A 23,143-nucleotide genomic window follows, 5' to 3' on the forward strand; every position below is an offset into this window, starting at 1 on the left:
GGGTGATAACTGAGAAGTTACATCTTACCTTCGGCAAAAATGGGTTCGTAAGGTGGAGGTTGAGCAGTCCAACTTCCATCAGGTTCTTTCATGTGTCTTCTATCAGAAGCAAAGTGCTTAAAGAACAGAGGAGCATGCACAACACGGAAGAACCTGATCTCAACCAAACAAAAAAAAAAAAAAAAAAATCAGCTACATTACAAAATGTTGAATTTTCCCCGCTAAATCTATACTGCTCAACATTCAGTCACATATGAGGTTAAGGGTGAAGGGAAGGGCAAACAGAAGGAATGAAGCATACTACAACCAAAATCGAACAAGAACATTATACTTTGTTTTATGACAATAATGTCTAAACAACACAAAAAATCACTTATCAATCGGTAAACAAACACAAACACACCAAAAACTATACACAAACAGACCAAACACATGGTTCTCAAGAACCTTAATCCCTTTAAAGCCACCCTTATCAATCGGTAAACAAACGGACCAAATCAGAACACAAACACAAACGGACCAACTCGAAACACAAACACAAACGGACCAAATTGGAACACAAACACATGCACACCAAGAACTCTAATCCATTTAAAGCATCAATTATCAATCGGAACACAAACACACCAAGAATCCAATAACTCGAACAAACATCAAAAACTCTAATTTCAAGCATCCAAAATCAAACCAACCTAACAGTTTACCTAATCATACTATTGTAGTCAAAAACTTACCCTCTCAATCGAATTGATCCAATCTCTTCCGATTGAATCACCTTCTCCTTCAAATCCCCTCCGATACAATCTCAACGACGATTGAAATCGCCACCGCTACAGTCGCCTCCGATAAGATCACCGCCGATAATAATCGCCTACGACCCAACACTCCATCGATTTTATTACCTCCGATTAAAGCATCTCTTTCTGACATCAAATTGATTCTTTGATCGCGAGAGATAGAGAGAAAGAGAGAAAGAGAGAAAGATGCGTGAAAATAAAAAAAAATTTACCTTTTGTTTTTATCTGTTAGCCAACGAGAAATGTACATGTAGCGTCTCTTACATACGATTTCAGTCTGTTATATTAGAGAGTCTCTTCTATTTTTCCTTTTCTTTTCATTTATTTTTTCCCTAAATAAACCTAAAAACCCCTCTAAGAGCAAGTCCACTGGGGCTTCTCTCTGGAATTCTCTGAGCCAAAAATAAAGAAAAAACCCAAAAGAAAATGAGAAAAGAAGAGAAGCGTTTCTTCAATAGGGATTCCGAGAATCGGCTGAGAACCGCTACGTGGCTGGTTATGATTGGTTAAGGGTTAAAATACAAAAAAAGAAAAAACCTTTTTCTCTCTAATTTCTTCTTTCTCTTCGCGACGTTCTCTCTCTTCTATCTCTCCATAGACAAACCTTGAATCCATCGGCAATTCGCCGATTCGCCGTGGAAATTACGCGAGCCACCATCAATCGTTGGATTTCTGGCTTAAACACAATATATTTTGTTCTATGAGAGAGATTTGTCGTTGTTTTGGGTTCCAATCGAGATTCCCCTCGATATGACGTTTCGTTGCTCACGGCCTTCTCTCCGACGGCGATAACGAGGGTGGAAGGTTCTTGTGATGGGTTTAAGGGGACGGCAAAGTCAACCGGGTGGCGGATCGCACACATAGAAGGTTCGTCTTCTCATCTTTGATTAGGGTTTGGCTTCTCAAATCCTATCTCTCTCGATTCTCCGATTACGAAACCACCGTATCCTTCGTCGCAAATTTGTAACGCGATTAGGAGCCGTTGTTTTATTAATTATCCGGTTATTCAATTTTCTGATCGATGACATTGTCCAAGCGTTTGGCTCTATTGGGAGCTGAATCCGCGATTTCTCTCGCGAACATCTGTTTTCATTTTCTCTAATCTAGAAATTAACATGAATTTGTACTAGTAATAAGCGTTTGGAATGTCATGTATGTTAAGTTGTTGATGTGAGAGCAATGAATTGAATATTATAGTTAGTTTCATTGGGTCTATTTTGACGTTTTCATTTTTTTGGGTGGTGAAAGGTGAGGAGTCTTGAAGCTCAAGGTGTTTCATCGAAACAAGCTGAGGCAATAACTTCTGCTATCACTGAGGTTTTGAATGATAGTTTGGAAAATGTCTCCGAGTCCTTTGTGTCAAAAGCAGAAATGCAGAAGGTGATATAGTTTCAATTACTGTTATTTTAATTTGTGGGAACCGACTCTATGAATTAATGTAAAACTCACTTTCTCTTACTTGTGACTTGTGTGTTTGCAGATTGAAATGATTGAAGATTCAAATCTGTCAAAATTTAAATCTCAAGTAAAAAGTTCTCAGGTAACATCGACAGCTGTAATAGTTTGATCTTTCATACATTAGTGTTTTGTTTTTGAGTAGTACTGGTTCAGAACCTTGAAAAACGTTGTGGCTGTTTTGTGGGTTGATGTGCAAAAGTTTATAATACTCTGTAAAAAATCACTTTTTGAGTTATGCTGCGTTTAATAATCTCATATACAAAGTTGTGTTCTTTCTCTGAGTAGTGGAAATTATGTAGAAAGAAGGCCTGTTTAGTTTTTTTCTTTTCCGAACTCTCTTTGTTGCATCCCATAGCACTTTTTCATGTCATGTTGTGTTCAAGTTTGTTTAGAATTATGTGGTTATATGTTGTGTTGTGTTAGTCTCATGAACCGTGTTAACTGGTTTTATGTTGTGTTGTGCGAGGTGTTCATGGAGTCGTGCAAGTGTACGACAGAGAAGTAAAATATGTTAAATATTTATGTTTTTTTCATGTAATATAAGTAATTAAGATAACTTTTTGAGAAATCTAACAAATGTGCCATGCACAGTGAAAAAGTTATCAAATCTGCCATATACGCTAAAGCCTTTCGAAATCTGCCATCTCGATGGCATTGGGTGTGGAGTCAAATTACCCAATTAACCTTCGACTAAAATGTTAAAAAAATTAAAAACTAACTCCTTTGTAAACGTCGTCTCGTCTTCTTCTCCGGTTATCGCTTTTCCTCACTCGTTTCTTCTCCGGTAATTGCCTTTCCTCACTCCGTATACTCGTCGTAGCCGTCGGTCCTCGTAGCCGCCGGTCCAAAATCTTCTGTCGTAGCCGCTGGTCCTCGTCACTGAATATCTCCTTTGTCACTTATTTCCGCCGGAAATCACTTCGCTAGAAGCGGCTATGAGTTTCTCTACTCTCTTGGCCGTCGTCGGAGGGTACTTTTTATTATTATTTCCCACCGTTATATATTTATAGATATAACAGATCTCTTTCAATTATAATTCACTTATAATCTTTCAATTATGTCACAGTCGTCGTCCAGGTTGTCCAACAGATGCCTCTGATTCCGTCGACAACACAGCCGAAGGAGACGAAGGGTAAGCATATTCAAAAAACATTACTCAATTCTAGTGGACCACAGCGGGCTAGGTTTTCATCATATTGTGGACCAGATCTGTCAATATCCTATATGTTGTCCATTATTAGGAATGTGGACGAGAATAATGCCTTTTAATTTTGTCCACCATAACATGTCTACCGTATACTTTGCTCCCTACATTGTTGTAGTCTATCGTCCTTTACATATTGTCTATTACATTTTCATATATTTCTACCAGTCAATGTTGTCTATTACATTTTCATATATTACCTTACATATTGTCTATTACATTGTTGTCCCCCTTTTCACCAACTTTATTGTCCTTCGGTCACTGTTGTCTACCGCTATTGTACTAGATATTGTCTATTAAGTTGTCTATCACCAACGTTATTGTCTATAACGTTTTCTTATTAGATATTGTCTATTAAGAAGGCCAATGTTGTCCACCATCATTATTATCCTTCATAGAACTTTTACAATACGTCGTTTTAATTACCTGTCTCTCTTTTAACAGGAATCTCAACCCCACACCGACACTCTTGCGGACTAATAACGAAACGTTGCCTCCTCGCCTATTCGCAGCTGATCGCTATCCTCAGAAAGGACGTATTAACTCTTACTCGAAACCAGAGTATCTCCTTGACATCGCTATCCTCAACCCATAGGCATTAACTAGACGTCTTGTCAATCGCTACTTAGGCCGTTCAACTACACTTTTAATCCCGCCAATTTGGAGGGTCTATTAGTAATTCATACCATTCACTAACTTATCTCCACATGGTTTATTGTCTACGATATATCTTGTCCATGGAATTATGTTTGGTAGACAACTTCAAATAAGATTACAAAAAGTCCACCACTTTTACACTTCGTCTATAATTATATTCGACACTTACTTTTCTCGATATTGTATCTTGTCTACATTGTATGTAGTCCACAGATTTATGTCCACCAAGTTAACACTTCGTCTATAATTATATTTGTCCATAATAGCTTTATTGATTCTCAGGAAATTATATTTGTCCACAATTTTACACAAGTCCCGACTGCCGCGTTAACTCGCTCTGCTTCTAACCACGCGCCCTCTTCAACTCGCTCATATTTTCTCCACGCGCCCGTCCCCTCTCATCGTGCCGTCGTCGAAATAATGTAATAAGGAGGATAATCTAGTAAAATTTATACTGCCATGTTTATTGAATATGGTAGATTTGAAAAGGTTTTTTGAATATGGCACATTGCAAAACAATTACAGAAAATATGGCATAAATGGCAAAAATCCCTAACTTTTTCTTGTTTTGGATTATTTCATAATTTATTAAAATGTGATATTTAATAAAAAAAGTTGTTAAATAAAAATTATTTTAATGGAAGGGTGATTTTGATAGGAGTTCTCTAGTGGAAAGGTATTTTGTTTAAAATTGTTAATGAGTTGTTTTGATTAGTTTAATATTAATAATATGATTAGTTTAATTAAGAGAATCTTGATCCAAGTTCTTGAGTGGAGTTGGTCTAACATCCCCCGATAAACTTGCCCTCAAATTGGTATAATAAGCACATGATTTTACTATATAGTTCTGAAAGCACAAACATGTTAAATACACACCACACACTATCTTTACCATTACTCTTTTAGACAAGCCACACGTTCAAATTCTAGAAGTGCAAAACCAACGTCTGGAGATCATGCAAATCGAGCTTGTCTTCATACCATCGCCGGGCGTTGGACTTATCCGATCAACAACGGCGTTAGTGAAGCTTCTCGTAGACAGCGACGACCGCCTCTCCGTCACTCTCATCGTCATCCCTTCACAATTCTCTGGTCACGCTTCTTCCTCCGCCTACACTAACTCCGAAGACCGTCTCCGCTACTGCCTCCTCCCCACCGTTGATCAAGATCCCAACCAAACGTACTTATCTTACATCGAGAGCAAGAAACCATACGTAAGAGCCGCCGTGTCCAAACTTGCCCGGGAGGTCTCGACACGTCCAGACTCGCGGCTCGCTGGGATTGTAGTGGACATGTTCTGCATGTCGATGTTAGACGTCGCCGACGAGTTTACCCTCCCGACCTATATCTTCTACACATCGAACGCTTCATATCTCGGGCTACAGTTCCATGTTCAATCTCTTTACGACAAAAAAGAACTTGATGTAAGTGAGCTGATGAGAGACTCTAACATAAAGTTTGACGTTCCAACTCTGACTCGGCCATTTTTGGCAAAGTGTTTGCCTTCCACTATGCTAAACAAGAAACTGTTTCCTTTCGCTTTGGGTCGATATAGAAGTTATAGAAAAACGAAGGGTATATTGGTGAATTCAGTGGCTGAGATGGAACCTCTGGCGTTAGAGTTCTTTTCCGGCGAGAATACGAATACTCCTCCGGTCTACGCGGTTGGACCCATTATGGACTTCAAAACCAACGGCGACGATGAGAAGACAAAGGAGATTCTGAGTTGGTTAAGAGAGCAACCGACTAAATCTGTAGTGTTCCTCTGCTTCGGGAGCATGGGAGGTTTCAATGAAGAACAAACACGAGAAATAGCCGTGGCGCTAGAGCGGAGCGGGCATAGGTTCTTGTGGTCGCTCCGTCGGGCTTCTCCGTTGGTGGAAGACATTATTAGTTCTCCTCCCGGAGAATTCACGAACTTGGAGGAGGTTCTTCCAAAAGGTTTCTTGGATCGGACGGTGGAGATTGGAAAGATCATAAGCTGGGCACCACAAGTAGATGTGTTGAAGAGTCCTGCGATAGGAGCGTTCGTAACACATTGTGGATGGAACTCGATTCTTGAGAGTCTATGGTTCGGTGTTCCGATGGCGGCGTGGCCTATCTTTGCGGAACAACAGTTTAACGCGTTTCATATGGTGGAGGAGCTTGGTTTAGCGGCGGATGTGAGGAATGAGTATCGGAGAGATTTTGTGGTAGGGGTGTCAGAGATTGTGACGGCAGAAGAGATTGAGAGAGGGATCAAGTGTGCCATGGAGGAGGATAGCAAGATGAGAAAGAGGGTGATGGAGATGAAGGATAAACTCCACGTGGCGTTGTTGGACGGTGGATCTTCGAACTGTGCTTTAAAGAAGTTTGTTCAAGACGTGGTCGAAAATGTTCCATAGGAACGTGGTCCTATTAAAAGTCTTTATGATGAAATAATTGAAGACCACAAAAGTGACATAATCTGAAAGTCAATGTACAATAAATTCAGTTTATGTCCCCCTTTATCTCTTACTCCCTCTGTTTCACAAAGAGTGTCATTTTGACATAATGCACACAAATTAAGAAAATTGTTTAAATTTCTGTTTTACCCTTTATAAATACACTAAAGTTTTTTCTCTTTCTAATTAATAAGCTCAAATAATAAGGATAAAAAAGAGATTTAAGCTTAAAATTTGCATTGGAAACATAAAATGACACTCTTTTTGTAACAAGAAAAAGTGTCAAAATGACACTTATTGTGAAACAGAGAGAGTATCGAAGTATCCTATCTAACAGTGAACGAACTTCAATCTTTCAATATACGATTTTATGTCATAAGTTATTTCAAAAACTACAAAGTCGGGGCTATGTAGGGATTCTGTTCACGACTTGAAAAGAGCTTTAGTTGGGAACTGAATCTTGAACCCAGCTTAACGTTCAATGCTGACATCAACCCACAAGAAAAGAAAAAACAATTATATTAAATCATGATTTCTTAGACGTAATAATTCATAAATTTAAACAGTGTTATGGAAGGCTACGCTTGCTTCTATCACGGACCAATCTATAATTTTCAAGAATTAGATGTGAATTATTTGTTTGTTACTATATTCGCATCAGTAATCAAGAAGGTGGTAGAGTGGGAGTAGGTTTTTGGGATTGGTCATTATGTGGACATAAAACAAAGTCGTGTCTTGTCCTTTATCACCCCACCACAAGCTTCATATTTCTAGAACCAATCATATAATAAAATATATGCTAAAATGTAAATGAAGCAAACAGGTATTTCCCTAAATGTATGATAAGAAAATTAAGACCTTATTTCTGCCAAAAAAAAAAAAACATCGTAAAGCTTCTTTAGAAGCAAAAATTTATTTAAAGCAAATTTTTAAATAATCAATTTATATAATGCTCACAGACTAATTTAGGCTCAACATTGAAGATAAAGATTGTATGGTTGCACAAAAGTTAAAAAAAAGAAGAAGAAAGATTCGTTTGTCTCAGATCCACTACAACGTGTAATGTATGCACATGAGGAGTCTTATCGCTTCACTGTAACGCCTTCAAAAACCACTTTCGTTTGTTAGAAAAAATCGATTAGATTGATAAATTATTTCTCGAAATGAAAATGGAGCTCATCTTCATACCATCACCTGGTGAAGGACACATCCGGCCACTAGTGGAAGTGGCTAAGCTTCTTGTCGACCGCGATGATCATCTCTCCATCACCATCCTCATCATCCCTCAGATGCTTGGCTTCAGTAGCGGCTCTGCCTCTTACATCTCTTCTCTCTCCTCCGCGTCTGAGGACCGCCTTCGCTATCACGTTCTCTCCGTAGCCGATCAACCAAACTCCGATGATTCCAAACCAAATTTTCTCGCCTACATCGATAGCTTCGGGCCAGAGGTGATAGCCACCTCAAAAAAACTTATTGACCCCGCTCAACTTGCTGGATTCGTGGTGGATATGTTCTGCACGAGTATGATTGATGCCGCGAACGAGTTAGGCGTTCCGAGTTACATGTTCTTCACTTCCAACGCCACGTTTCTTGGATTGCAAGTTCATATTCAGTACCTTAACGACGTTAAGAACTATGACGTCAGTGATTTGAAGGACTCGGACACCACTGAGTTAGAGATCCCAACTTTGACTCGTCCTTTACCGGTTAAGTGTTTCCCCTCCGTGATGCTCAACAAAGAGTGGTTACATAAAATATTTAGCCAAACCAGAAGATTCAAAGACACTAAGGGAATTTTGGTAAATACGTTCGCAGAGCTTGAGCCTAAAGCTATGAAGTATTTCTCCGGTGGAGATCATTCTCTTCCTCCGGTGTACACAGTTGGACCGGTTATGAATCTTAAAATCAACAGTCCAACTTCCGCAGATGATAAGCAATCGGAGATCTTACAGTGGCTCGACGAGCAGCCATGTAAATCTGTTGTGTTCCTCTGTTTTGGAAGCATGGGTAGTTTCCGTGAGGACCAAGCTAGGGAAATCGCAATCGCGCTTGAGCGAAGTGGTCACCGATTTGTCTGGTCTCTTCGTCGTGCTCAGCCACCGGGAACAATGGGACCTCCCGGAGAATTCACGAATCTTGAGGAGATTCTCCCGGAGGGATTCTTAGAACGCACGGCAGAGATAGGTAAGATTATAGGTTGGGCACCACAGAGCGCCATACTTGCAAATCCTGCGGTCGGAGGATTCGTGTCGCACTGTGGATGGAACTCGACACTAGAGAGTCTTTGGTTCGGAGTTCCAATAGCCACGTGGCCTCTTTACGCTGAGCAACAAGTTAACGCGTTCGAGATGGTTGATGAGTTAGGTCTAGCTGTGGAGATCCGAAATAGTTTCCGGTTGGGTTTTATGGCAGTGGAGTCGGAGTTGATGACGGCGGAGGAGATAGAGAGAGGAATCAATTGTTTGATGGAGCAGGATAGTGACGTGAGGAATAGAGTGAAGGAGATTAGTGAGAAGAGCCACGTTGCTTTAATGGACGGTGGATCTTCGCATGTTGCTCTTCTAAAGTTCATTCAAGACGTCACTAAGAATATCTCTTGAATCTTTACAGAATATTATCCTATCTCCATGATTCATTGGCTATGGTTAAGTTACCCATTTCGTCAAGTAAAAATCTTAAGTAACGCTAGTGTTTTTGTCTCTTATAAAAACGTATATGTTTGAGATTATTGGATAAGATGTTATAATTATATGAGAATACCCTAAACTAGCACCATTTTAGGTTTTTGTTCCAAAACTAGCACAAACATTCAGATTTTCCAAAAGTAGCATTTTTATTATATTAATTATATTTCGAAAATTAATTAGTAAATATTTTTTTGTTCTTTGTCTTCTTCGTCTCTATCTTCTCATGGCATCGTCTTCCTCCATCAATCGTCATCTCCAGCATCTCCACCAATCATCGTCTTCCTCCATCAATCGTCATCTCCATCATCTCCACCAATCATCGTCTTTGGCATCGTATTCATCCATCAATCGTCTTCTCCATTTTAATAGGTAATGAATGAAATTAAACACACCTCAATATCTCTTTTACTTGTCACTCCAAATTATGTTATCAAAATTAAAAGCAAAACAAATCTGATTCGATGATTCAATGATAATGGAATTAGACTATTGTTCATGATTTGATTGATATTAAATTCACAGAGATCGATGTATTCGTATTGATATAGGTGAATCAAATTGTTGGTCCGATTCAAGGAAGTCTTCCTGAATTGCATAAAAACCTTCCTGAATTGCATAAAATCCTTCTTGAATTTCACACAATCCTTCCTGAAGTTCAATGACAGCTAAAATAAAGTGTTAACAGAAACATGTGACATTGTTATGATGCAGAAACTGTTGATATGTCAGAAGTTTTTCTGAAGGAAAGAGGATAGATTTGCCTGGTGAAATCTCAACTCCTAGTAGTGATAGCAACACCAAAAGAAGAGTGTCTCAGATTAGTTATGTGGACATTTTTGAGAATTGGTTTGCTCAATACAATGAGAAAAAACTTTACTTCATGTTAAGAATTGGTAGGTATTTAGCTTGCTATGATTTTTTGAATTGTTTTGACTTGGTAGTGTTTCTTGGGGTTTTATGGTTAATGAATCTGGTAGTGTTGCAGAACTAGTTTAAATGTGGGGTGATATATAAGATATCTCTTGAGTAATGTTAAAATGAAAAATGAATTCATAGACTTGTCATATTGTTGAATAAGGTTTTCAGCTCTAAATTTAAGTGATTGATGATATACATAATGGCAAATATTTCAAGAACGAAGCAGACAGGTGATGATGAAGATGAGAAAATGAGCACTTGAGTGGAAGCTTGAGTTCGTCACTATGGAAGGTCTTCCTTAAATTCAAGAATGTCTTCCTAAAAGCTAAGGAATCCTTCCTAATTTTTCTTAAAATGTGTTTTTAATTCTCTTTGTATGTGTTTTGACTTAATTTATCACAGATACTCCATCTATACTAGTATTTTTGCAGCAGTTTTTGCTCAAAAATACATTTTGGAATTGGAAAGTTTTTACATTTAATGCATTGATTTTAATATTAGTTAAGATTTAAGAAAATAAGGAAATATGTATACCTCATTCAAATATAAATATATGATTCTCTTTTATTTTTTTGAATTTATATTTAAATTATTTTGAATTATTCTATAATACATTTAGTTAATAAAAATTGTAATTTTTTCTGTATATGATGTAATACAAAAATTTTAAAACGGACATATATTACTCAATAGATAATTTTTTTCCCACATCGTCTAAAAAAATTGGACAATGGTTTAGAGTCATACTATAAAAGAGACCAAAATATTCTGAATGCAAATGAGTAGAAATCTTGATTTATCAGGCATTCAAACTTTAAAAACTTTTATTTGGGTTATACCGGTTCTTTATTTTAAAGATTTTTAAAAGGTCAAATATGAAAAATATTTAAAACTTTTAAAAAATTAAATAAATAAATAATATACCGTAGATACAAAATAAATATTAAAAATTAAGATGATATAGTGAGGTAAAATATCTCGGGACAGGCTTATATAGCGGGACGGGTTTTATCGATATTTATATAAATTAAAAATATGATTAATTCGGTGTTACACGGGTAAAACATCATTTCATTATTTTGTTAACACTATCAGTATCAAAGAATATACATATCTAATTAAATTGATTAAATAATATTATGTAAAAAAAAAATTATATTGCGGTATCATATGGTTTGTTTAACAATTATTATATAATTATAATATATTTAACCGACAAATACAACTTACAATTTAAATATTTTAGTTATAAATAATTTTGCCCCGCGGTGTACCGCGGGTCCTAATCTAGTTAGTGATGTATAATGATTAGATTTTGTGCACGTATAGGTGTTTTACAATAAAAATAGCAAATAGAAATATCCAACATGATGTTTTAGGAAGATCTTACTAGACATCAATGACTTCTTCCTAAATTTTAAGGAGACTTTCCTAAATTTTAATTAGACTACCTAAATTTCAAGGAGTTCTTCCTAAACGTCAATGACTCTTTCCTAATGTTTTTTTTCATGAAGGTCTTCCTTAAACTCAATAAACCATTCATAAATATACGAGAATCTTTCCTGAATGTTATATTCAAATTCTTCTTATATGTTTACCGGTGAAAACATAGCTATCTACCAAATATTGAGATAATTAATACAAAACCTTCCTGAATATGTTTTAAAACAAGTTTTATGGTGAAATACAAACTATCTTTAATATCCAAAATACTAATGCTAAAACAAAAACCATGTGAATACAAAGAATCAAACTGTTAATACTTCAACACCAATTCCTTGTATATGGCAACTGGAGCCTTGAATCTTGTATCAGCACCGCTCGTCTTTGATTCTGAGTGTTACTGCAACTCTAATTGTTTCTAACCATATATGTGTCTCTACAAAGTTAATTACCACATGAACTATCAATGTTACCACAATAATAAGAGCCAAACACATCATGTCTTGCATTAGATACAATGATTATGAGAACAAGCATATTGTAATCTACAGCTACTGCAATACTACTACTAAGTTGTAGTCATAAGCTAACTGAAGCAAATTTTGAATTACATACTCTTATCTCCCTAATTGAGAGAAGTATAAAATAAACTCCAACAAGCATTGATCATAGAGAAGAAGACACATTTATATACCTCTTTGTTATCAATAACCTTGAGTATCAACTTGCCATCACAATGTCTATACTTCATCACATACCGAGTCTGCACCACACAAAAAAAAATCAAATCCAAATATCAAATACATGTAGATTGCGACCAACACAGAATCAAATCAATTACCAGGTTTATGAAAAGTTTTCCAGAGAAAAACTAGAGACCCAAATAAAATGTAATAAACGAAATCGAGAAGGATGAATAGCAAAAAAAAAAACAGAAGGAAGATTAACCTACAGATTTGGGATCAGCTTGAAAAAGCTGAACATATCGATACATGATTCAGATCTCTTGTAACTGCTCAGTAGTCTTTGATCTTATCTCTTTCAATTCTGCCTTTCTTTTCGACATCATCACCGCCTCTGCTTTACGAATCGACGAAACCATCACCACCGCCGCTTTACGAATCGTCGAAACCATCACCACCACTGCGGGCACATAACTGAGAGGCACACACTAAACTATGGTGTTGGATTCTTACACCATGAATGAAGAAGAAATTGAAGTTGATGAAGCAAATAGAAAATCGTTGTCGTCACTGTCTATGGCGGAAGAAGAAGAAAGGGCGTAAAAGAATTATAGTGAATTAATTATAATTTAGTGTTATAGTATTTAATTAAAACATGTGTGCTAATTTTGGAAAATATGAAAATGTGTGCTAAGTTTGGAAGAAAAACTGAAATTGGTGCTATTTTTGAGAATTGCTCTAATTATATCTCAAATATTTATATAATTCATCCGTTTCAAAATATAGGATATTTTAGATAAAACACGCATATTAAAAAATAATTACTTTTAAAAAATTTTAACCAATCATAATCAAAACTGCATAATATAAATATGAAATTAATCTAAAAGTTGCATAAAAATTTGAATATATCCTATATTTTGAAACAAAAATACTTCTCTAAACAGCCTATATTATGAAATCGATGGAGTATATATATATATATACATATATATATATATATATTTATAAACTTTTGTTATACTCACTACCAATCAAACAATTGCAAGTATCAACTTATCATCTTACTAACCAAAAAAAACAAAAAAACACTCACCACAATAGGTTGGCAACTGACAAAGGATGTACACTTAAATGATTTTGAAAGTTGAGGAATTAAATGTCCACAATTTGAAGAAAGTTGGGGTTTTCTTTAGACATTTTTCATGTATTTCTTGTATTGTGGTGAGAATGAAGACATGACAAAATAGTATTTTCTTTTTGCAAAAGTGGTGAATTAATTAGTAAAGTTTTCCTAAAAATGGTATTTTTGTTATAAAAAATTGAATTGTGATATTTTAGTTAGTTTTCCAAAGTATTAATTGTTAGAGTTAATTACTAGATAGGGACTTATTTCAGGGGTGTTTATAGGTTTTGCCATTTGTTCAAAAAACTTTCAAAAATGTCACTTTTAAAAATCTAAGAACATAAATTTACACATAATGTTTGAGTTTATTAGGTTTCAGTTTTTTTTAGGGTATAGTTTTTGTTATGAAGTATCTGTTATATGAAAAAACAAAATCTGAAATATTCATATTTAAAAATGGCAAAAGTGGCAAAATTGATTTTTTTTTAGAAAATGGCAAAAACAAAAGATTTGGCTCAATAAATGGCATGTTGTGTAAGAATCCCTTAATTCTTATGAAAATTTATTGGCATAATATTTGTTGTTTTCATATAATTGATTAAAGTTGTTTAGTTTTATTATTGGAAATTAAGTCTAGATATATATATATATATATATATATATATATATAATTAATGCAATATAAATAAAAGATTGTGTAAAAGCTATTATTGTTATTATTATTACACAGTACTAATTGTTATGCAAACATTTGTCAATGTAGTATGTGCTCTTTACTCATATAACTAATTCAAAATAGTTCTGTTTCTATGATTGGAAAAGTAGTCTATACATACAAAATTTATAGCAATATATATAAAAGATGATGTGTAAAACTTTTTTTTTATCATTAAATAGTATTAATTATTATGAAATATTTATTGGCCTAATATAGGTTTTTCATTTAAGTCATTAATAAAAATATTTTACTTTCAATTATTGGAAAATAGTCTATATGTATAAACAACTACAGAAATATATATAACAAAATTTAAAGTTAAAAAAAATCTAAAGTTACTTTCAAAATTAGAAAAAGAACAAGTTGTTAAGTTTCTAGGCTCATCTTTTTGGAAATTTAATAAAAGTTTTAACTTTATTTTCCAAAGATTCATCTATAAATTTGCTTCTAAAATATTTTTTTTTTCATATATTGTAATTACAATTTTTTGAACTTTTTATTTTGAAAAAGAAAATCATAATGGACGTCCAAGTAATCAATGTTACCCGTGCTCCGTGTGCTTTGTGTACCACCAAAAACAAAGTCTGCCCTCAAAATTGTGAATTTGCACCTTCTTTTCCTGGAGAAAAGTATTATATTATCGTATATTTTTTTCGTTAGATTTGTTATTATAAATATGATCAGTTAAGTTATTTGTTAATACTAAACAATATTAATTATTTTTACAGAAAAAATGAGTATAAAAATGCACATAAATTATTTGGTACCCCAAATATTATGAAGATGATACGATCCGCGTCCACAGAAAAGGAAAAAGGCATGTTGGCATCGTCTATACTCATGGAAGGTACCGCTTGGGAAACTGATCCAGTTAAAGGTGGATTTGGAATAATCCAAAAGCTAAAGTGGAATATATTACTACGTAAACTTTACCTCAATGAACTAAAGGAGAAGATTAAAGGTGTAGAAGAAGAAACCAAACTTCATCTTTAAATTAATGATAAAATATGTTGTATATCATTTATGGATATCACATATCTTATATTATGTATCCATCTTTTCTTATTTGATAAATATTTCTGATTATGTGAATCAAAAATAAATGTATTGATATATATGACTAATATGATAATTTTTAATAAATAAATGATGTGATTAGTGTTTTTGTGCATAAATTCAAATCCTAGAAAGACATATTGTACATATAAAAGTCGAAGTTATAAAAATTTGAATTTTTTTAAATTACGATGTAAACACATGGCGGAAACGCTCGAACTATAAACTTCGATTGATTGTTGTTTGGGTTTGAATGGTGATTGTCGTCAAGACGGCTAAATCCGTCAGCGGTTTAGTCTGCCCCAAAAATAGGGCGGATAGCAGACCAATGCAGACCAGATTTATTTGCACACAACAATAGTTTGCAGTTGGTCCGCAGCGATTTTCTTTCTATATGTCTTTTGGATCGTACCACTATGGACTAAATTTGTGAATGGTAAATAAAAAGCGGTCTACTCCACTAACGGATTTGACCGCCCTGACTGCAGTCACCATTCAGACCCAAATTTATTATTTTGGAAGATACGATAGCTCTTTGGAGAAAAAATGAGTATCTAAATAGAAATATATTTTAATCAGTAATTATCTTTTGAATATATAATTGTACACAGTAATAAATATATACTGCCTTATTACTTTTTAGTCATAATCATTATCGTTATATATTAAATAGTGTTTATAATTATGAAATTCTAAAAAAAAATACAAAAACACAACTTAAATTTATATGCATAAATTATTTATTTTTCTATATTTACGTATGACATGGTTTATAGTCTTTCATATTAAAGCTGCAAATGATTGCTTAAAATTAAAAAATGAGTTGAATAAAATTGAGTTGAATAATATTCAACTCATTCATCTCCAAAATAGTGGTCGAACAAGTTGAACATTTTTGCTGTAGGATTAGTTTATTTTTCCGACTTCTTAAGTTGAAAGGGCTGAATAGTTTTTTCCAACCTCTTCAACCTTTTCAATGCAAATGGTAAAAATTGGTTAAATAATTTTTTACAACCTGTCCAATCTCTTCAAACTTGCAACCATTTGCAGATAAGTTAGCCAAACTTCCCTTTTCCCACCTAATTGTAATTTTATATCTTACTCGTCACCTCCTTAATATATTGTATTGTAGCACGCCTACTGATAACCTAGATTGCATTGAAACAGAAACGCGGATACGTTGAAGCGAAACGTTTCGGAAACAGAAAACAATTTTTTCTGAAATTAGGAAATGGATTCATTTTGGAAACGTATGTATATATATTTATATCTTTCTATATATATATATACAATAAAACACTAAACATAAAAATTATATCAAAAGCTTCAAAATATAAATATTAAATAGTTGTATTAAAACACTAATTATATTATATATTTATATTTATAATGAAGTTTTATATTTCCAAATTATTTATTTATTAAGTTTCAAACTAAAAAAAATAATTTCCATCATGTTTCCAAAACGGAAATGGAGTTTGCATCGTATTTCCAAACAGAAATTTCTAAAAATCTTGTTTTTGTACCTTGTTTCCAAGTTTACACGAATTTTCGTTTTTTAAATGTTTCGGAAAAAGGAAACAGACCTAAAAAAGTTTCCATGCTACAAATTTCAATGGGAATTTGCTGTGAAAAAAAAATGATTTGCATACCAATAATAACCCGAGAACGTCACACTGTATGTGGTGCACACAAAAAAAAAACGTCATACTGTATGTATATTATATGCTCAAAATGTCAAACTCATTAATACATCACAAAGCTCATCAAAGTGGGAAGAGAATAGTCTGTGACAAATTGGTATCAACGTAGCAACAGCACTCAACGTATCCGAGCAGCCTCAATTATGACTGCACCATTTTGGTTGTATCTATAAAGTCATTGTATAACTCTGTAACTGTGGTGAAAAGTACATAACTCTTTGAAATGAAACTGGAACTGATCTTCATACCATCACCTGGTGACGGACACCTCCGGCCATTAGTGGAGTTGGCTAAGCTCCTTGTCGACGGCGATGGCCGTCTCTCCATCACCGTCGTCATCATCCCTTCAATGCAAGGAATCGGTACCGAAAGCTCTTCCTCCTACATCTCTTCTCTCTCCACCGCGTCCACAGATCATCTACGCTACAACGTCCTAACCATGGCGGATATATCAAACTCCGTTGACAGTAAGCCGGATTTTGAATCCTACTTAGAGAGCTATAAACCGGTGGTGAAAGCCACGGTGGCTAAAGTCACTGACCCTTCCCGACCTGACTCGAGGCGGCTTGCTGGATTCGTGGTGGACATGCTCTACACTACGATGATCGATGTCGCCAATGAATTTGGCGTTCCGAGTTACCTGTTCTTTCCTTCTAACGCTACGTTTCTAGGATTACAGCTGCATGTTCAGTACCTTTACGACGTTAAGAAATACGACGTCAGCGAGTTGAAGGATTCGAAGGGCACCAAGTTGGAGGTCCCAAGTTTGACTCGTTCTTTACCGGTTAAGTGTTTCCCCTCTTTGATGTTATCCAAGGAGAGGTTGCGGATTGTGTCTCAAATCAGAAGATTCCGCGAAACAAAGGGTATTTTGATAAATACGTTTACAGAGCTTGAGCCTCAAGCAATGAAGTTTTTCTCTAGTGGAGATCATTCTCTTCCTACGGTGTACACAGTTGGACCGGTTTTGAATCTCAAAATCAACAGTCCAAAATCAGGAGAGGATAAGCAACTGGATATTCTAAAGTGGCTCGATAAGCAGCCACGTAAATCCATTGTGTTCCTCTGTTTTGGGAGCATGGGAGGATTCCGTGAGGAACAAGCAAAGGAGATCGCAATCGCGTTAGAGCGCAGCGGTCACAGATTTGTCTGGTCTCTTCGTCGTGCTCAACCACAAGGAACGATGGGACCTCCGGGAGAATTTACAAATCTTGATGAGGTTCTCCCGGAGGGATTCCTAGAACGAACGGCGGAAATCGGTAAGATCATAGGTTGGGCTCCACAAAGCGCCATACTAGCGAATCCTGCGATCGGAGGATTCGTGTCCTACTGTGGATGGAACTCGACACTAGAGAGTCTTTGGTTCGGTGTTCCGATCGCTACGTGGCCACTTTACGCCGAGCAACAATTTAACGCGTTTGAGATGGTTGAAGAGCTAGGGCTTGCGGTGGAGATCCGAAACAGTTTCCGGCCAGAGACAGAGTTAATGACGGCTGATGAGATAGAGAGAGGGATCAGGTGTTTGATGGAGCATGATTGTGACGTGAGGCATAAAGTGAAGGAGATGAGTGCGAAGAGTCATGTAGCATTAATGGACGGTGGATCTTCACACACTGCTCTTATAAAGTTCAGACAAGACGTTACTAAGAATATTCACAAATCTTAAAGAACGTCCCGACAACAACTATCATGGTGGTTTACATTTCGTCAATTAAATCTTGAGTATCCTGCGATTGGTAGGACAGTATATATTTGACTAAATGGGTAAACAATGATAGTTGTCGTGATTATTCCAAGGTTACACAAAGAAAATGTAGTACAGGTAAGGTGTTGTTGTTGCCTTGTTGGAACTAAGGGGAACTAGGGATTTTTATTTTTCAGATGATGTATCAAATATATCAAATTCTTCTGAAATATATACATATTTCAAGTAAATAAGTTTATGATTACTATTTATATAATTGTTATTTAATGTCTGTGTTCTTAGCCTGAATATTAATCACATGATTCACAATGTAAAACAAATAACGAAATATCTATATTTAACGACCACAGTGATGACTGAAAACTCTTCCTCCAATACAAGAATGTTAGCTTCGACTTTTTTTTTTTGATAAGAATGTAAATATTCATTTCACAATGAAAGTTTGAGTTACACAATTAAGCATAACTTATTACATGGAAGCATACCACATTCTTGCACCAAATCATCAAATTCAAACCATTAGCATAATGATAATGGTAGAAGACAGTTTGATGCAAGATAAAAACGAATCCCAAAAGAGAGCCTAGAAATCAAAACAACAATGAAAAATATGACAAAGATGCAAAGCGTTTGATCGAGTAGCAAGGAAGCAGTCCGTTCAATGGTAGCCCGAGACAAGCAAGTGACTGCGAAACCACCAAGCTTAATGAGGCAGGCAATGCTTACTCACTCTACTAAGTCCATCCTAAGCTCCCTTTGGAGTCAGTAGTACAGAGCCTAGCAACTTCACATCCGCAAAAAGCCATACTAGCACCAGCATATCACATGATCAAACACTAAAAACACTTTGAGATTTTTCGAAGCTTGAAACTAGGGACACACTAATCCGAAGAGGCTGGACCATAGGCCGAAGAAATTTGCGGCGAAGGAAGCAATAAACTTGAGCGCTAAGGCGAAAAACAGGTGTGACATGTTAAGGAGATGCATGGAGATACAGCTAGCTACCGCGACGTCGGGAAGCCTCAAACCCTTGATCAAGCAGAGCCAACAACTCCCTCCAAAACGAAACTCACAAGTTACCTGCAGAAGCAAAACAAGTCTCGGAAAGTACCAGTCATCATCATCAATCAACACCTTTGGCTTGGGCGATGAGCTGAGGAATGAAGTCGAATATGACTTGAAGAAGATAGAGAAGCCGGCCCTATAAGACAAGCCACAACAAATGACAGACATAGCTAGCCTAAAACCCCCAGTGAAGACAGAAGCAGAAGATCGAAACATCCGGAGACTGATTCCAAAGCACTAACAACCTGGCCTAATGCATCAAACAGTCGACAGAGGCAAAGCTTACCGAAGTAAGCTAAAGAGCCAGGGAAACCAACGACTACTAACACGGGGCGGGAGAAAAGACACAGAGGGTGAAGACAAGTGGTAGCCGCGGAGGGAAAGAGAGCCGAAGCATCCCTGCGCCTGACGGAGAAACAGAGCACCGTCGGACCACCACTGTAGAAGAGCCACCGCACGCCAACAGAAAGGAGAGGTGAGCTAATAGAGAACCCCACCCCCACCAAACCACTCGCCAGAGAAGAAAACAAACCGCCGCTTGAGCAGCTACGCGACAGCCACGAAGCGCAAGACCATCGCCGAAATAGCACCGTGAGGAGCCTCACAACATCAGATTTGTCGTCTTCAAAACAAACCGGAGGATGCGTGAGAGCACCGAGGAGGTGAAGTCGCCGAAGTCAAAAGTTAAATTTCAGGCAAGCCGACGCCTTTTCTTTTACAGATGGAGTCTCCGATGAGCCAAACCACAAAGCTCCGGTGTCAGACTCGTCAAATCGCCTACCGGAAAGAGCCTAACTGCATAGCGGAGAAACCGGGGACCCTCTCGCGGTCACGGCGAGGAGCGCCGATGATCGGAGAGGCGAGACGCACAACAGATCTAGGGTTCAAGCGGCGGAGGTTTTGGGAGAAAAATCGCACGCGCGTATACCACACGCGCCCGATTTTATAACAGCATGTAAAGTTTTTAGCTTCGACTTTACAAAAGAATATTTGTGATATATGCCAGAATCGCAATTGAACTGATAGGACCGACGTACTATTTCCCCCTCGGAACTATCTTATCTTGCTAGATCTCCATCGATCTTTGATCTCGTACCAGTTTTCCTTCGAACTTATATTCTCTGTTTATTTCCCCCCGAATCCATACTTCTACGCCTATTTCCCCACCGAACTATGAAACCTCGCATAATTTCCCCATCGTATTGGTTATAATGGTTTACTGTTTTGTTTAACCAACTGTTGAACCGTAATAACCAAATTAAATCAAATTAAACCACATTAAACCGGTTTACAACCCATTTACAACCCGATTAAACTATCTGAACCTAAGAAAACCTAAAAAACACAAAATCCCCAAATCAGAGACACAAGTATGAATCTTCCATCAACAACACAAACACCAACCACGGCGACGTCAACCTCGCCGTCCTCCGATGCATCATAAACCAATTTAACAGAAAGATGCGACGATTGCGGAAGCCGAGACTCCTGGGTAATACACACAGTACGTCGTTTTGCCCCATCTGCTTCGCCTTCTACGATTCATCCCCGCCGCACACTTCCCGCCAAACCCGCTTCTTCTTAACTCTATCCTCCTTGCCAGAACCCTAATTCATTCTCCTTTTTCCGCCTTATCGTTGACGAAAACGGCTCTCGCTCAATCGACAAATCTCTCTCAAAGCCTTCTTATGCGCCACTAAGATCGCTGCTTCGTCAATGAACAAGGCTGTTATCGCAGCTAAGTGTGATGCTGACCGGAGAGGAAAAGAAGCTGCTTTGGCGAGGAAGAGAGCACGCGAGGCTCTTGAGCATGTTGTGACGCTTGATGCCAAGGAGAAGGCAAGATCGGTTGTTCCAAAGCTTAAAGAAGCTCATGATTTTGAGAGAAATAGAGAGAGATTTCTTATTCAATTTCGATTTTTAGGGTTTTTAGTTTCAATTTGGGGATTTTCGTTTTAAAATAGAAGAAGCAGAAGTTGGGTCGGGTTGTATATTTTACCCGGGTTCTAAATTGGTTTCACACCGGTTCAATATGGGTTTCTATCGGGTTTTGTACCAAAACCGTGTAATCGTGGTTCGGTGGAGAAATAGGCGTAGAAGTATGGATTCGGGGGAAATAAACGGAGAATATAAGTTTGAAGGAAAACTGGTACGAGATCAAAGATCGATGGAGATCTGGCAAAATAAGATAGTTCGAAGGGGGAAATAGTACGTCGGTACGAACTGATACCTTTTGATCACATTAGTTGCTAAACGTTAGTTCTAGTCTTCTAGATATACGTATAACTTGCCTATTAATACAATATAGGATTATGGACCAGACTAGTCTAGTAGATATTATGGCCTTAGTTATGGGCCATGTTTCATGTCCACTTTACTATATATTAAAAATAGTTATGTTTTCCGCTGTTCTGGGAGTTGAGGCTTTTAAGTACTAGACGAATTATTTTTTCAAATGGATTTATGAGAACCAGCCCTGATGAGAACATTACAATTTGAAATAGTTTAACAAAAATAGTCTCTCACATACTTAGTGGGGAAGTTAGTAGCCTTAGCTAGACTTAATAGAAATGTGGGCACTTAGGATTCAATTTTTTAATAGTAGGAAATAATAGTTTAAAACGTAAAAGATAAAGATAGTGAATGATTAAAAAGAGATGAATCACAAAAATCTCACAAGACTCTCAAGCGAAGCAAAATATTATTTCTACGCCAGTACCCGTGGTGATCACAGTTGTTAGAAAGATTCAGTGGACAGTGATTAATGGACTTTTGTAAGGATGATGATTTCGTACACATTCATTTTACTATTAAAATGGAACTATTTAGTAAATCAATTAAAATCTTAACCCACAGGCCACAGTCATAAAATCTAGGTTAATATGCAAAACAATAAGAAGGATTTATAACCTTTATATATCATTTTTTATCTTCGTTTTAATCATCTCTTCTTAAGAAAAAAATGTGCTAAGCATTGAACGCTGATATTTTTTTATTTATATTGGCATTAATATTGCTTTATGTTTCTTCTTAAAAACTTTTTTGGTTCAACTAGGTTTTCTTAGTTAAAGAAATGAATGCCTAAAACGTTTTTAAGGAAATAAAAAGCCTCAGGGAATTAACCAACTTCGAAACTCTGTAAAGGGGACCTGCCAACAACTATCTGCCAAACAAGAGGAAGTAGATATGGAAGCTTTATTTGGTATTATATTAGGTCAAATATCTCTAGCGCACCCTTTGAATTTCTTGATCAATCGAAACTATTTAACTCATTAACCACAATTGCATATATATACAAATCATTAGGTATTTACTTTTCAAGAAGTTATATCGGTTTTATAATTTAGAAAAATATAAAAAGATTAAAAAAATATATGTTAAAGTGACTTCCAAACATTATTGTGCCATCTTTATTTGGAATCCTTCTTCTTTATTTAGTGGTGTCTTGCACAATTTTTGGTTTTTGATGAAACTTCAATTCGTTAGCAAACTTCATAATT

General features: G+C 36.3%; 2 protein-coding genes, 1 long non-coding RNA gene and 3 pseudogenes across 7 annotated transcripts; all 6 read left to right on the plus strand.

Moving 5' to 3' along the window:
• The first annotated feature begins 1,181 nt into the window (after window positions 1-1,181).
• Window positions 1,182-4,385, plus strand: LOC104746610 (uncharacterized). Of its 3 annotated transcripts, none has more exons than XR_015582691.1 (6): window positions 1,347-1,664; window positions 2,046-2,177; window positions 2,278-2,337; window positions 2,722-3,225; window positions 3,322-3,387; window positions 3,904-4,296. It is a non-coding gene; the product is annotated as an uncharacterized LOC104746610 (long non-coding RNA). The 3 variants fall into 3 exon arrangements; XR_015582692.1 differs by having other exon boundaries at window positions 1,365-1,664; window positions 3,076-3,225; window positions 3,904-4,385; XR_760925.3 differs by having other exon boundaries at window positions 1,182-1,664; window positions 2,278-3,225; window positions 3,904-4,385.
• A 367-nt stretch (window positions 4,386-4,752) lies between these two features.
• Window positions 4,753-6,725, plus strand: LOC104746611 (UDP-glycosyltransferase 71B1 pseudogene; annotated as a pseudogene). Its single transcript, XR_015582690.1, has one exon. The product of XR_015582690.1 is annotated as a UDP-glycosyltransferase 71B1 pseudogene (transcript).
• Window positions 6,726-7,312: 587 nt separating this feature from the next.
• Window positions 7,313-9,335, plus strand: LOC104746612 (UDP-glycosyltransferase 71B2-like). Its single transcript, XM_010468131.3, has one exon. The coding sequence runs from the start codon at window positions 7,703-7,705 to the stop codon at window positions 9,137-9,139; it is 1,437 nt and encodes a 478-aa protein (XP_010466433.2). The 5' UTR covers window positions 7,313-7,702; the 3' UTR covers window positions 9,140-9,335.
• Window positions 9,336-14,566: 5,231 nt separating this feature from the next.
• Window positions 14,567-15,272, plus strand: LOC104746613 (LOB domain-containing protein 9-like). The gene is made up of 2 exons (XM_010468133.2): window positions 14,567-14,743; window positions 14,843-15,272. The coding sequence occupies exons 1-2, from the start codon at window positions 14,634-14,636 to the stop codon at window positions 15,105-15,107; spliced, it is 375 nt and encodes a 124-aa protein (XP_010466435.2). The 5' UTR covers window positions 14,567-14,633; the 3' UTR covers window positions 15,108-15,272.
• A 1,600-nt stretch (window positions 15,273-16,872) lies between these two features.
• LOC104746614 (UDP-glycosyltransferase 71B2 pseudogene) lies at window positions 16,873-18,808 on the plus strand (annotated as a pseudogene). Its single transcript, XR_015581562.1, has one exon. The product of XR_015581562.1 is annotated as a UDP-glycosyltransferase 71B2 pseudogene (transcript).
• Window positions 18,809-21,015: 2,207 nt separating this feature from the next.
• LOC147926531 (uncharacterized) lies at window positions 21,016-21,602 on the plus strand (annotated as a pseudogene).
• The last annotated feature ends 1,541 nt before the right edge of the window (window positions 21,603-23,143 follow it).

Source organism: Camelina sativa, chromosome 15 (assembly GCF_030686135.1).
Source record: "Camelina sativa cultivar CO46 ecotype springtype chromosome 15, ASM3068613v1".
Lineage (NCBI taxonomy): Eukaryota > Viridiplantae > Streptophyta > Magnoliopsida > Brassicales > Brassicaceae > Camelina > Camelina sativa.